The following is a 15,737-nucleotide window of genomic DNA, read 5'->3' on the forward strand; positions in this document are numbered from 1 at the left end:
GCCTTGTTTTTGGACTTTGTTATTGGAGCCTTCATCTCTTAATCATTCTTCTTTTTTCTATTTTATTGTACAATACATACTTTAAACATTTACCATGGTCTTCTTGATTTATGTTCCTGATCCCTAGACAGGAACATGACATTGGTATGACTATGGCCAGAAAAGTCTTCTAGGATGTTCCTAGAGAAGGAACTGAAGTCAGACACTGAGACAAAGTGATTGCATTCACATTCCATGTAGGGCCCTGTATTTTGAATGAACCCTGTCACTTGTACATTTATAGCAGTGAGTCGATAATAAGGCTTGTGAAAGCTATAATAATGCGTTCCAGTGTCCACATGCAAATGTTTTTGAAAACACCACCTGTGTGTCTATAACTGCTTTCAGACATAAGTGTAAGTCCGCAAGTTTTGCGCATATCAAGATGTTGGGCCTTATATCTGAACAACATATCCCGACATTTGGAACTCCAAACTTATGCGGTTCTTAACACTAGTCACCTCCAAGTATTTTGACAGACATTATGCAAATGAGCACAGATCTGAACGAAGCGATAAACATGCGGGTAGGATTCACTCAGTGGCGTTGTTAAGTATGGGCATTGAGGCTTTTTTCTTTTTTTTCCTTAGCCCCAGATCTCTCACAACATTTATTTTTAAAAAGAGCAAATAACGCAGAATCTATTTATAGTTTACATCCGATCTTGCATTAAAACCTTGATATGAGATGGAACTATTTATCAAACATCCAAGCAGGACACGGGTGTCCTCTCACTCTCCTTCATGCAGCAGATCTAACTTGAACGTTGCCTTACCCTAAAATATAATTTGGAACCTATAGGCTATTAGAGCACGCACAAGAGAGAGAGAGAGAGAGCACGCTCCTATGTTTGTCATGTCATAATGAGTTACAAATGTCAACAGCTAATGTGAATTCAGCCACGCTAGCTGATTGAAACTTTCCTCTTTTGGTGAGACCAGTAGTGTGACACATAAGCAGATCAGAAGTCTTGGATGCAATGCACAGACTCATACAAATGATAACGGTTTAGTAAGGCTTAGTTTATGTTCAACAAAACAAAACAACAGACTGGCCCTCATACAGTACAAACATATCATGTCATATTCTCTTTGAAGAACATAATTGATACATTTAGTCAATATAATAAAATAAAACACACAAGTCAAATGAGAGTTATGCAGTTGATGCGCTCTACCTTACAGTTATGCAATTGATGATGCACTTGGAATGTGTCAGATAAAGGGTTTGCTCATGATGATTATTTAATTTCCTCGTCCCTCTCGTACTTTTGAAATCAACAGCATATTTAAAACAACATAAAATACAGTACAGAAAAACAAACCAAAATGGTACATACAGTATACAGAATCTCAAAAGATATTAGAAATATCTGTCAATGAAGTGCAAACAAAGTTCTTTAAGGAGTAGGGATGATTCTGCAGAGACATTTTGGACCATCCATTTGTGCTTTTCAAGTAAGTTACTGTAACAGCGCTTTTGTTCTACTGTAAGTGACCTCATCGATCAGCAGCCTGCAGGGGAAGGTGCAAAGTAGTACGTGGCCAACAGTATGAGATACACCACCACCAGAGAAGTACCTGCAGAGATCAATTAATCAAATCAATCAGCCAATCAATAAACCAATAAATCAATCAATTAGTAACACTTTATTTAATGTGTCGCTGTTACAATATACCTACCTAATTAGGTACAGTGGTACAACCTGTGTAACAACATGTACTATCAGGTACTATCATTTTACTTGCATTATGTATTTGTGGGTACCTACATATAGTTGTTACATTGTAATACTGAGTGCTTTTACAAAACTTTGCCAATTTGCCTAAATTTTCATCAGAGGCAAAGAGCTGACCCGAGACCTGCTGGATGGGGTAAATCAGGTCATGATAGATTTGATATACAAACCATTCTTAGCTCCAGTCAAGGCCTCATTGTCTTCAGTGTACATGTAACAGCTGTGCTGCTACAACCTTGTTACTCTTTGATACAGCGGAATAAACCTATTAAGTGTACCAGTTAATTACTTACATGTACATATGACATGTATGTTGTGTCTTCAATGTCTTGGAACAGGTCTACTAATTCACTACATAGTACATATATCAACTGTGTTGGTACTCACTTATTGCTCTTTGATACAGTGGCATAAACCCATTAAAGTGAAGTGTACCAGTTATGTATGTTGTGTCATTGGTGTCTAAACATTTTGTTTACTATTTTCTGGAAATTTTCTTGGGTGACAACACCAAAAACAATTATTTTCATATATGAAGGTCGCCTGTACAGTTCTTATTTCATGAAGTAACACAGTTGGTCTGTTTATGCCCCTGTATTAGCACATTTCAAGACTTGAGAATGAGGACATACATGTAATATGGATGTATACTTATCTGGTACACTTTATTTTAATGGATTTGTTCCACTGTATTAAAGAGTATTTAGTGTGCACCAACACAGTTGATACATGTACTGTGTGGTGTAACAACAGACACGTTTCAACACATCAATTACAGAATGCATGACATCATTGACAGGATGTATATAATATGTACATGTAAGTACTTAACTGGTACACTTTACTTTAATGGGTTTATTCCACTGTATCAAAGAGTAGTAAATGTGTACCAACACAGTTGATACATGTACTACAGTATGTAGGGTAATGGCAGACATGTTCCAAGACACCAATGACACAACATACATTATGTTGGAACTGTAGAAGAGGTATAAAAATAGCGTTTTGTAGCGGCGAAATTACTTGCCCTGGTCACTTCCAGGCTAACGAGTTTTGACTAAAAACGGTAAAATCGAACGTTCTCAAAACACATCCGAATGACATGATTTTGATGTCAACTCAACGTATGTACTCCCAATCATCCGTAAAATTGATCTAGAATTCAATTCTAGAATTGAAGTGCATTTTACTCCGGATAATTCCTTTAAGAATGGTTTGTATATCAAATCTATCATGACCTGATTTACCCCATCCAGCAGGTCTCAGGTCAGCTCTTTGCCTCTGATGAAAATTTAGGCAAATTGGCAAAGTTTTGTAAAAGCACTCAATATTACAATGTAACAACTATATGTAGGTACCCACAAATACATAATGCAAGTACAATGATAGCACCTGATGGTACATGTTGTTACACACATTGTACCACTGTACCTAATTAGGTAGGTACACTGTAACAGCGACACATTAAAATAAAGTGTTACCGATTTCTCTGTAGAGGACATGGCCAGTGTTAACACACCTGAAGGCAGACACAACGGAAATTCTCACCTTGAAAATAATCAGACTTGCCATCCATGAAAATATAATTGACAAGAATCACACTGAAAATGCTTGCCCATAGATGGAGATCACTGAATATAAGTACAAAGCCGACATCCTACAAACAAAGACATACTTTGGTTACTGCAATAAATACAAATGGTGATAGAAATGCTGTGTTCATTCAGCAGGTCCAGTATAACATACACTAAATTCATGCAAACCCTAAATGTGATATTATGTGATTAAGGGCGCTTTCATACCTGGCTCGTTGAATCAGAACGTGGAGCGCTTCCCCCAAAGATCAGTTAGATTGAGATTGGGTATATGTGAAAGCAGCACTCTGTTTCGAAACAAAACGCCTGGAGGAGGTATGTCTCGGCTCGTTTCCAATTACAACGAGACAACTATATGTGCTTACATTTTTGTAGGCCTACACATTAGGCTACAAGTTTATTCAATTTTCAACAGAGTAGAGATCTAGCTAGCCTATGTTTTGAATTTCAAGCGAATGTGTAATTTTAGGCTAACTTTACCGGTGTTACGCACAAGAACGAGAGAGAGTGGGAGAGTAGCCTAGAGACTTTGGACATACACACACACACACACACACACTTCGGGATAGTGTCTTCAGCTGTGAAATGTGATCAGGGAACAATTTAATCACGCATGGGTTTGTTTGTAGACAAAAGTTTAATCTCACGTGGGTTTGTTATATAATTTGTTCCAATCTAAATGTTGCCATGTGAACACAAACGAACCCAGGGACAATGGAGAAAAATGTATAGATTCAGCCTGTGATTCAGAACAAAATAGGTATGAAAGCGCCCTAAGTGTCCCAACTCAAGTGCCTGCAAATGTCCACTTCACAAAACAACTAAGGTGCTGATGCTTTTTGAGACTTACATAGATTGCGTTGAAGAGAATCAACAAAGGGATTTGAATCATACACACTTGCACGGCAATGCAGCTTCCCACCTCCAAACTGTGGCAGAATAAGAGAGGATCAATCAGCTAATCCATGTTGAGTGAAATACATTACAGTCCAAAGATAGGAATTTATCTTCAGCTGAGATTGATCTGACCTCAAACTGATATTATTCTGAAGTGCAAACTGGATGCCATTTACAATCTCTGGGATTTCAGGTACCATAGCCAGCACAGTGACACCAATAAAATACTGTCGGAGAAAAAAGAGCAACACGTGCAAAATGGGTCAGACGTGCACTTGTGTTATTGTTTTCGCTTTCATATATCATACTGTCGAGTGTGGACTAACTTGGGAGATGCCGGGCTGACTGAGGATTGGCTGGATATGCTCTGTGGTCAGATCTGCACAGGCGGACATTAGCACCGTAGCCACGATGAGAATGAACAGAGCTCTCCACCGAGACCAGTGGACCACCGCACCAAGGTGTCCGGAGGCTGCTCACAGAGAAAGGGGGAGGACACAAAGCGAGTGAGAGAAGAGAAAGAGGGAGGGAGAGAGAAAGAGAGAGAGAGTGACAATGGAACCACTTCCATGCTTTATGACAATGAATGACGTGACTTTATCACTTCATCTTGAGGCGCTTTCCCTTACCGTTATTGTCACCAACATGGATGTCGTAGATGTGTGAGTGTGTCTTCAGAGTAAAGATGAGGCCGATGATGTAAGCCAAAGGTAGGAGGACAGAGACAGAGTGCACCAGTGGCCTAGAGGGCAGGAAGGATTTACATAAAACGTCACGTTTTCAATACAAATTCACAGAGATACAGTGCACTAGTGGCCTAGGGCAGGAGGATTTACATGAAACGTCATGTTTTCAATACAAACCCACACAGAGCCAGACAGGAGGGTAGCACTTACTCAACATGGCTATGGAACATGGTGTAGTTATTTTCACTCTGGGGAAAACAAAGGACGAGATGTGAGCATCAACTTTGTATCACAGTTTGATTGAACACACTAAAAGGTTTCTGCATGTTTTCTGCAATTGCGATTCCAGTCCTGTTTTTAATAACACAAATGGTAAATTAAAATCATCGTAGTCTGTAATAGTATATCTGTAACATATGTGACTAGTCCAAATGGTGCATTGCAACAGACAGAAGCGGCTCACCAAGTCATAGTGACAGTTGTGGCAAACATAAGGACCAGTAGTATTCGTGGTGGCATTGGTCGCCGTGGAACTGCAGCCTTCACAGGTAAGATTGCCGTAGGCTTTAGAGAACAATGTTGGCGCAAACACCCCTGCAATGACAGGCCGGCCAACAGGATTGTGAGAAATGCTGTACAAGTTGACAGCTTTCAGGACACATTATCAATCCCAAACAGTGTAGAGCAGGCGAAATACACTCAAAACATGCATGCATGCACCTATTACTACTTTGCCCACCTCCAATGGATATGAAAAGCAATGATGAGCTGACTCCAGCAGAGCGACTGTTGAACCTTTGCTCGCTGTGTCTCAGTCCACCAATGATCATACAGATCCCCTGCAAAATAAGCAAGCCGCCAACATGAAATGGGAAAATGAACCAATATCATGAGTAGACAAACAAATGACCCCGCCCCCCCCAACACACTGTTGATTATTATATGGATGTCCAGAACAGACTCCTTACTTCTAAACCATATAGTACTTGAATCCCATGTAACGACAAGGGACAGATCTAATACATGTTGCTAATACAGTTATAAGCACATTCCTGAAAAATGTTGCATGATGTTTCTACGTTTCAATGTAAGGAATGCAAACATGTTGCATGGTGTTTCTACGTTTCTATGTAATAGAGCACCCAGCCTGAGCGGCATGCGAGAGCTCCTCAATACTGACTGGGATGAAGAGAATGCAGCCCAGAAGAGTTCCGGTGAGGGCAGCCTTGACTATCTCCTGCAGACACTGGTTTCCTTCGCGGTGTCCTCGGAGCAGAGCGGTGATGTAGAAGGTCATCTCTGTGATGGAGCCAAATGTGGCGTTCACAACCGCACCGACAGCAAAGTTACTCTGTGCTGAAATACTGGCAGGGATAGGGATAGGGAAAGTCAGTTTACTAAATTGAGCCATATACTCGGAAAACTGTTCAGTAAATCGATGCTCTTTCTGATTTAGAAAGAGCATACTCATGAGACTATATATGAAGAGTTCAGATGCAGATTAGATAACGATGGTGAGTGAATGTTCTCCATACATAGTTATAGCTCCATACATTAATCTAATAATTTCGCTAAAAAAAAAAATAAAAAAAAATAATAATAATAATTTTGCTTCAAAAGCTGCTAAATACCACTCTCTTCCTGGTCTGAAATATCGATTTATAGGCAAAAACCTTTAGGAGCCTGATAAAAAAAAAATTGGAAAGAAAAGTGGTCAGGCGGATTTAGAGGGTTTTGCACCTGAACTCCTCATATATTCCAAAGCATGTACTAAATTAACGTGCCACAATACCAGTAGTGAGTGTATGAAAGTTGACCATGTCCTCACCTAGCGATACCCATACCGATGTAGTAGGACAAAGGAATGATTGAGCCGATAGCTGTGGCAAATTTGACCTCTGAACTAGCAAACTTATTGTCTTTGTCTATGTAACCAATCACCAGAGCAAAAATGACCAATGGTAGGAGGTCTAAAAGTGTCATAAGTTAAGGAATGCAGTGGAAGAAAAAGTGGCAATAGAGAACAGCATCCTCTCTTTAGTTATTGGAAACTCACTAGTACATTTCAGCAAACCATTGTAAATACAGTACTCTATGCGCCTAATCACACAAGCAAATGTGCATACTCTATGCGTCTAATTACACAAGCAAATGTACATACTCTATGCGCCTAATTACACAAGCAAATGTACATGCTCTATGTGCCTAATCACACAGGCAAATGTACATACTCTATGCGCCTAATTACACAAGCAAATGTACATACTCTATGCACCTAATTACACAAGCAAATATAAACACTTTTCTTCATCCATCTACTGAACTAATAATTGCCCTGCCAATTATGGTATTATGGCCAATTATGGTATCACTAACATCCGGACACCTGGACAATGTGAAATGGGCTTATTGTTCATTATTTAAAATGATTGTATTTGATTTCTGAACGTCCAGTCAGGTCAGCCGTGGCCTACTGGTTAGGGCTTCGGGCTTGTAACTGAAGGGTTGCCGGTTCGATCCCCGACCAGTAGGAAAAATGTGGGCAGGGGAAGTGGTTGAGCACTGCTCTCCCATGCCCACATCCATGGCTGAAGTGCCCTTGAGAAAGGCACCTAACCCCTCACTGCTCCCCGAGCGCCACTGTAGCAGGCAGCTCACTGCTCCGGGTTAGTGTGTGCTTCACTGTGTGCGTTTCACTAATTCACAGATTGCGATAAATGCAGAGACCAAATTCCCCCCCCCCCCCCCTCCCTCAAAACACTATATATACTTATAAAAAGCGTGTGATAAAAAACACACTGTGCTTGACCCATAAGTTGAATTGCACCACACTTTCCACAAAGGATACTGACAGCAAACACATTGATCCCATCCACTGTGTACTTGTAGTAGTAGCCATTCAGAGCATGGTTGCAGCACAGCAGTGCTTTATCCTCTCCAGTCTGAGGCTAGAACATGTATTGGTGTTAATGACATCACTGGTCAGTCAGTTTGGTCATTGATATTAATTTAACCAACGTTTACTAAATACCTCCTCTGTAATGCGACTGATGTGAACTTCTTCAGGTGGCAGAAGTAGAATTGAGCCCACCGCACGGGCGTTCATCTTGGCCACAGGTATGGTGACGACCAACAGCCAGGACAGCAGGCAGGCCAGTGAGTGGAAGATAGCCAGGACAGGATAGCCCAGCAGAAGCCACACATAAGTGCTCACACGTCTCTGAAACAGCACAACATTTGCAGAGGACCAGACCCACAGAGAACCAACCCATATCAGTAATGTGCTATAAATAGGAAACATCTACATCTACTCAAAAGATGTCTAAACGCTTAGGGGTGCGTTTCCCAAAACTATAGTTGCTAACCCGTTAGCAACTTAGTTGGTTGGCAATGGGAAATTGCATTGCTAACTTGTTAGCAACTATGGTTTTGGGAAACGCGCCCCAGATCGGTTAAACAGACGATTTCACAAGATGTCACCACTGTGTGTAAACAACACAGTCCACAGGAAAAACAGAAGCAGGAAAACATTTTCCCCTGCCTATTATGGTATCATTAACATCAACGAGGCCGGACACCTGGACAATGTGAAATGGGCTTATTGTTCATTATTTAAAATGATTTGTATTTGTATTTCTGAACGTATAAAAACAAAATACAAATCACATATAAGGAGCAGCTTTCTCAGCTCACCCAGTGAGAGGTTTTGTGTGGTGCCTGAGATTCTTCAAAAACATCTTCCACAGGTGTTGGCAGCAAAATGGATGAGGCTCCGTTATGTTCTTCTACCTCCTCAGTAAAGGTGTCTGGGCCTGCTCTTTTAGGTCTTCTTTCTGAAGCAATACCCTGTTAAATCCAAAGAGAAGGAAGTTAGTGCCTAATAAGCAAATAAAACAGCAATCAGCACACACAGAGTATTTAAAATTCTACTTCACCACACTAATAATAAGTGATGCTTTTATATTAAAAATGCATTTTAGTTCATTCACTGAAAACTGAGTTACAATATGATGTCCAATAATTATGAAAACATGTCAGATTTCAATGCTGCAGTATATGGAGCACCAATGTAAGTGCACCACCACTGAAAAACCCAAAGTCAGTTAGCTCACAAATGCCGCTTTTATTGAGGATCAATCAAAAGTGGCAAATTGAAGAGCTTTAACTTTCAATAACACCATATGTTAGAAAAAAAAGAAAAACAAACAAACAAGCATCTAAATGTACCTCTGTTATTGACTTCCCAAATGGCCACAGAAAATAACCTGACAAATTCCAGCAAAGTTCCCCTGTAATAACACAAAGTAACCACCGCAGTTGCATTAATTCACAAAAGTTTACAACAGACATTTGTCTGAATCTTCTTGAAAGAGATTTAAACTGACCGTATGGGAATCCAATGAGAGTACAGAACATCAGAAGACTGACCAAAGCGTACACTAGGGCAAGCCACCATCCAAATAAAAACACATACAAGACATTGCCACAGGAGATCAAGGAACCTGTAATTATAACACAGAGACATTGTTACTTAATTTAACGAAATGTAAGGATGTTTTTAATAAGAATGTTTATTTCCTGTGTCGCAAAAACTTCCAAAACAAACCTATTAGTGTTAGTGATGGTGGTGACTAAGGATATAACCTTATATTATATATCCTTGTGCAAGTCACTGACTTACCAGTGTGAACTTTGATGACATTCAGCTCAGAGTAGAGCTCCTTCACTACCTCTGATCTGACCTCAAAGGGTCGCTCGGTGATATGACTTTTCCACTTCCTGAATCCAAACTGAATGGAAAGAGACAGTGAGAGGCAGTGTCTATCTTTTTAATGAGTGTGTCACTGTAAGGATGGAATGAAAGCCCTCATAAACAGTGACCATATAAAAGCCAATTTTTGACTCAAACGCTGGTGGGGAACTAGCCTGGGAATACCCATATGAGCTTCCACGAATTTGGGATTTGGTCTGCAGGTCTGTCTGGCCAAGAGGCCACTGAAGCCCACTTCCAATGTTCCTAAAGCACGGGCACACAAATACAATCGCTAATCCGGCATGGACATTTATTTATTTGGAATTGAGTAAACAACTGCATTTAAAACCTTTGTTTACAAGATTGCTTAACTTCTGAAAAAAATTTGTAAGAGTTTAATGTACCAATTTAAGTTTAATTTCACGGCTAGTTACGCCCCTGCTGGAAGTCATAAGTCAATCAACCTTTTCCAGACCCACTCCCAATTGTACAATTGTGAAGGTTTGGGTGTTCCCAGGCTGGTGGGGATGTGTTATCACCTTATAATTGTTAGCCTGTTTCTGCGCCTCCACTTCATTTTCTGCACTTATAGTTGTCTTACAGCGGCCGTCGTCCCATGTATCATCAAACGCATGCAAACTATGACCTGGTAAAGAAAGGAAGGTAGCTTTCAAAAACAGAAAATAATAATCCAGTATACTACTTGCACAGACGTTCACAAAAATTGATGCCATAATAATAATGCATAATGCAATGCAACTGCCACTTAATGTAAGCACTAAAAAATAAGGCTTGGAACACAGCAATAATAATAAAAAAAATATAAGACCTTACTTCTTTGTCTACATAAGGAAGCGGATGAGTAGGGACCCAATGGCGGTGAGATGCAGGGGAGAGAGTGTCCATCGAGGCCCTCGTGGAGCAGGTGGGTCGCATCACAGCACAGCCCTCGACCTCTGGGGTTCTGCTGGCCCCAGGGTGGCTCTCCTTGGACAAAAACAGCCTTTTTCAAATAACTATTGCAGCTTTACACTTTTTTGAGATTGTATGTTGTGTTGCCTTCCCTAAACATGTTATTTATAAGTTAAGGTGTTATTACATAATTGCATGTTCACTTAAAAAAAAAAAAAAATAGGTATGCATCTGATGCAACAAATCCACTGTGCAGTCATTTCCTTCACATTTAGCAACAACATTCACCAAACACAACCATGTAGCCTATGCCACAAATAGCTTACAGCCAACAGCTGCACTCTCAGTTCCTCCATCACGCAGGGTCTACCCTACCTACATGCGTTTGTGCTCTCCTGTTCATGACATACTGAAACAGGTGCTGTTGCCGAGTGCCAACGACTCACATGTTCACACTTTATCACTACAATTAAGATATGTTGTGTCATGTTGGCTTTTGAGCCCACTGTGTTAGTTTCCACACAAGTAAACAAATATAGTGTTAAAGTGGTTTTATCTATGTAGCTCAGTAAAATGTCTGCCGCTAGCTCTCACTTCCTCAGCCCTAATTCTCCGAGCTATCGGTATTTCATATCTTTCCTTATCTAGGCTGCTGTGTATAAGGACGAAAACACAACTTGAAGGTAGGCTTTCAACTTAATATCTCGAGTGAGACAGACATGCTCACACGCCGCCCCCCACAAAGTTCTGCAGCTCATTCAAAGGAATCAGATAACTTTTAATGTCATTGATATAATGCCCTGAAGAATAATCAAGTATCTTATACAACATAAACGCAAGTGCACATTCCAAACGTTTGAAAACGTTTAAATCTTAGAAATAACATCGGTCAGAACCATTTTGAATAGGCTGAGTTTCTCAACCTCAAGTTCAAGATGTGATACCGCTCCGGTGACTACGGAGTAAACAAGTCTTGGCTAACGAGTGTAACGCTTCTACCTGCTGTTTCATCTGGATTGTCAGCAGCAATCCTTCTTCTTCGTGTCTCACTGTCAGCTGACAAATGTACACTTTCAGAGGACATCTCTGTTATGCACAGTAATGGCTCCCATGTGATGATGGATAATTCGCGTTATCCCTGAGAGCGCAGTCAACGTGTGCGCTAGTGAGTGCGCAAGGAATCGTGGGAAATGTAGTGAGGATGCTTCCCACCAACGTCAATACTGTGTTGACCATACAGGTGGGTCTCAAAAAATTATGTTTTCCCCATTATAATGATAATGATATGGGTTATATGATAACCCATTATAATACATGTTTTAATCTTAAATTATTTTAATAATGACATTTATTTTCTGATTATTGTCAAATATTAGATATGATTTGTTTTGAAGTTACATATAGGCCTATGCCTTAATGATTGATAGAGCAAAACATGTTTGCATTGAATATTTAGACAGGGCGCCCCACCCTCCCCCCAAAAAGTAGATGCTATTGTGCATAAAAAATGCTATTGTGAACTATACGTAAAGTTAAGAAAATTATTGTTATTGTTTATTAATTAGTATTATTATTGTTATTATTATTATTATTATTATTATTAATATAATATTATTATTATAATAATAATGATAATAATGACAATAATAATGATTATTATTATAATATAATGTGTTATTATATAATTATTATTGTTAAAATTGCTTAAAAGTAGCCTAATTAAAGTCCCACAAAAATGATTGGTTGATTAATCAATCATTCAATAATGAGACTGTCACTAAACACAATCTTCGCTTCCATCTGAGTCACAGTCATTATTATCAGAGTCTTCACTGCTGTCTTTTACTGTTGCTGTCAACTAATTCTTCTGCATCACTAGGAGGCTGGCTGTCACTTGGTGGGAACTGGCTACATGTGTACCACACAGGAACAATGCCATGTTCTTCTTTTTTCCATTTCCATGTTTCATTCAATGGTGGATAATCAATAATTTGCTGTGTGCACCGATGCCATTATGTGCGCTTGATAACAACTCCGTATTAAATGTTGGATTGTACTGTTTTCATCTGGAATTATTCCAACACTTCATTTCACTTTCTGGTTTTCATACATTCGAATCCTGGTATCAACATGCCTTTCAACTTTTCTAGCAGAGTATCACAGTGGGAAAGAACTCCTTAGCACCAGACAAACACCCTCGATTTCAGATCCAAAGTTGCTCAGTAACTTGTAGCATTTTAAGTCAACCATCTTTTTCCATGGCTTTAATTTTCCAATACCAAATGGGAAAGATATCACAACCAGTAATGCTGTGGTATGCTGGAAATGGCACACACCTCTGGACCAAGTTTTGCACATATTGAGTCAATATTTATGAATGACTGTGTCCTATTTTCATTTGCCATTTTTGATTAAATGTCCGTTTCATATATGTATGCACCAGCAAACACCAAAACATCAGTATCTCCTTACAGGTGCATTCAATTTGTTTACCTCTAGGATTAAGCATGTGTCTGCTTCATAATTGTTGCAGATTTGAAGTTCTGATATGTTCCCACTTGAGATGAGCAAATGAAAATATGACACAAGCGATTTCCCTTCGTTTCATAATGTCCTCACTCAAACATGAAATAGGGACCACACTTTATTATGAAATAGGGACCACACTTTATTATGAAATAGGGACCACACTTTATTATGAAATAGGGACCACACTTTATTAGAAACAAAATGACAGTTTATTTGATTACATGAAAATCAGATGCAAGATTTCTCTACTTCGTCTGCTGCACCTTGTGGTGGTTTTTGTCATTGATTCATTTATGCATACAAGGTTTTGTTCTTTGATAGTGATCTGATCCTCCATGCCTCTTACACCAAAAAGACCCCCCCCCCCCCCCCCCACTACCACCACCATCACCACCACCAATCTCAGTTAACGATCCAGCCTTCTTCCCCTCTTTGTTAGCATCCAGCTTGGCGTCCTTGCAAAATGGTGGTGGGATGAACACATTAGGATCTGCCCCAAGCATGTTGTCGAAGTAGCTGTTCAAAAGAGGATGAAGACATGTCAGATTTGCTATGGATGATAATAGACATTCATTTACTTGCTTTGCCACAAGACAAAGAGTACAAGGGGGACAAACAGGCACATGCACTGGAGATAACTGGGGAAAGGATACAGGCACTGCACTGCAGTGATGTCTTCTCCATCTGGACAGGCGGTTAAGAGGTGACCAATATGGCAGTTATCTACACATATCCCGCCCCTTCCTGTAATCTAAGAAACCAACCTCATTTTTATCCGTCTAGCCGTATTTTAGTGATTTGGGGGCAGATTATTTTATATCATTTAATTCAGATATAAACACAGATTCACCTGATGTACTTTTTGTGTATATATCACCTCCATTACGTATGCCTCCCCATTCACTCGAATAGGAAAATAGTTACCCGAAATAATTGCCCAAGTGCATTACCAAGATGGCCGCCAAGTGGAGGGACTTGCCTATAAGGATTTTATACTGACCTCAGACTTATCCATGTTTTATCATGCATGAGAAAAGAGACGGGCAGGCAACCATCATTAGCGACCGTCATCAGATATGAGCCTGGAGTGAGGAGAAAAAAAATTGAAACAAGGGAAATAGAATAAAATCAACCAAATCTGTTTTTAAAAATTAGTTTATAAACTCTTTTTACTATACTGTCTGTACGTGTCTCACCACTCTTGTCAGGCATGTCTCCTGACCAGGAGTTAACCACAAGACCCTGACCAGGGCTGGAGGAGGTTCCCAGAACCACCTGGGACAGGAAATTGGCCCCCTTGGGGACCTCCATTGGGTGGAATTTGGACTTCATAATTATCTTCACGCAGGTTTGGTCATATGAGTTGATTCTATACATAACTCTCTTAATGCGACACGTAAAAAAGGAAAGGTTTGAGCTTGATCGCACAGAGCAGAGAGGCTGAGTTGTGTGTTCGACATTGAACACAACATCAACCAAACAGTATCGCCTTGTGTCATTATATGCATGAGTGCATGCAAATGGTGGTTGCAGTTTGCTACTAGATATGGGCTTATTCTATTTACCTCTTTGAAGAGTATCAGGCCATCATAAAAGAAGGTTTTGTTTATCCAAATCCCTATTTCTTGCAAGTATATGTGCTTGTTAATGGCATCATACGCATAATTCTTTAGTACGTAGTTGTTTGTCCTGGGTTGCCTAAATGGGGGGGGGGGGGGGAATTACTTCCATAGTTCCATTTTACTTAATAAATGATATTATGGGAAGATTGTGAAACTTACCAGAAGCATACGTCCAGTATACAGAGGTGGAGCCCCTTCAACACAACAAGAACACACTTAAGTTAGATTTGTGAGTTGTGAGCCGAAAATTCAATGCACATTAAAATTATGATCATCTTTGTAAAATTTTCTGGCAGTTTTAAAATAGAAATGCAGAACTACAGAAATAAAGACACACACACACACACGCACCTTTCCCCTCACACTCAGACTCTCATTCGCTCACTATACCCTCCACTTTCACACTTACTGCAAGGCTTTGGTCTTTGTGCAGAACAGAAACCTGGAGCCAGGCACATCATCAGGGTAATCTAGTATGCCGCCTGCATGTTTTCAATTCTTCAACTTCACTCTGAACAATTTCACACTACTAAAGAGTTCTCCTCCCTCAGCCCTTTGCCTCCTGCAGTCCGTCTCTCCCCAATCATGTCCTTATTTATGCAATCCAAGACCAGTATAGGGTTGGGCTCTCATGTCCTTACCCCTCCACATTCCTTATTGATGCAATTGGGATTCCTGACCGTGCAGTAAACATTACCAGAAAAACATATGACGAGCATACTTCAAAATAAGCATAGTTCTGGAGCATTTCCCAAAACCACTGTTGCATTGTGAAAAGGCTGACAGATGCATTGCTTCTCACAGGATGCTGCCTCTGCCTGCATGGTACAGGAATTGTAGCCATTTTCATACACTACTGATCAAAAGTTCAGAGTCATTAAGACATTTCCATTCCACGCATTAGACAGAATAGCTGATCAGTTGCATTGTTTTTTAATCAGGGCAGCAGTTTTCAGATTACATTAT

At 39.9% G+C, this 15,737-nt stretch overlaps 1 protein-coding gene across 2 annotated transcripts; it reads right to left on the minus strand.

Annotated features, from left to right (window-relative positions):
- Positions 1–1,040: 1,040 nt before the first annotated feature.
- On the minus strand, positions 1,041–11,777 carry cax2 (cation/H+ exchanger protein 2). 2 transcript variants are annotated; one of them, XM_042111122.1, is made up of 20 exons: positions 11,620–11,777; positions 10,543–10,692; positions 10,248–10,354; positions 9,637–9,745; positions 9,341–9,457; positions 9,183–9,244; positions 8,649–8,801; positions 7,987–8,175; positions 7,804–7,903; positions 6,784–6,925; positions 6,136–6,319; positions 5,695–5,794; positions 5,419–5,549; positions 5,166–5,203; positions 4,899–5,011; positions 4,596–4,741; positions 4,402–4,496; positions 4,223–4,301; positions 3,326–3,434; positions 1,041–1,619 (listed from the first exon to the last, which is right to left on the minus strand). In XM_042111122.1, exons 1-20 carry the CDS (start codon positions 11,702–11,704, stop codon positions 1,546–1,548), a joined length of 2,283 nt encoding a protein of 760 aa, XP_041967056.1. In that variant the 5' UTR covers positions 11,705–11,777; the 3' UTR covers positions 1,041–1,545. The 2 variants fall into 2 exon arrangements, with proteins under 2 accessions (XP_041967056.1, XP_041967055.1); XM_042111121.1 differs by having other exon boundaries at positions 10,543–10,695.
- Between the last annotated feature and the right edge of the window lie 3,960 nt (positions 11,778–15,737).

Source organism: Alosa sapidissima, chromosome 11 (assembly GCF_018492685.1).
Source record: "Alosa sapidissima isolate fAloSap1 chromosome 11, fAloSap1.pri, whole genome shotgun sequence".
Lineage (NCBI taxonomy): Eukaryota > Metazoa > Chordata > Actinopteri > Clupeiformes > Clupeidae > Alosa > Alosa sapidissima.

Coding starts and splice junctions, on each gene's coding strand:
- cax2 (XM_042111121.1), bottom strand. CDS start 11,704: ATGTCCTCTGAAAGTGTACATTTGTCAGCTGACAGTGAGACACGAAGA. Junction 7,904..7,986: donor TCAGTCGCATTACAGAGGAG/GTATTTAGTAAA, acceptor TACATGTTCTAG/CCTCAGACTGGAGAGGATAA. Junction 6,320..6,783: donor ATCGGTATGGGTATCGCTAG/GTGAGGACATGG, acceptor TATCCCTGCCAG/TATTTCAGCACAGAGTAACT.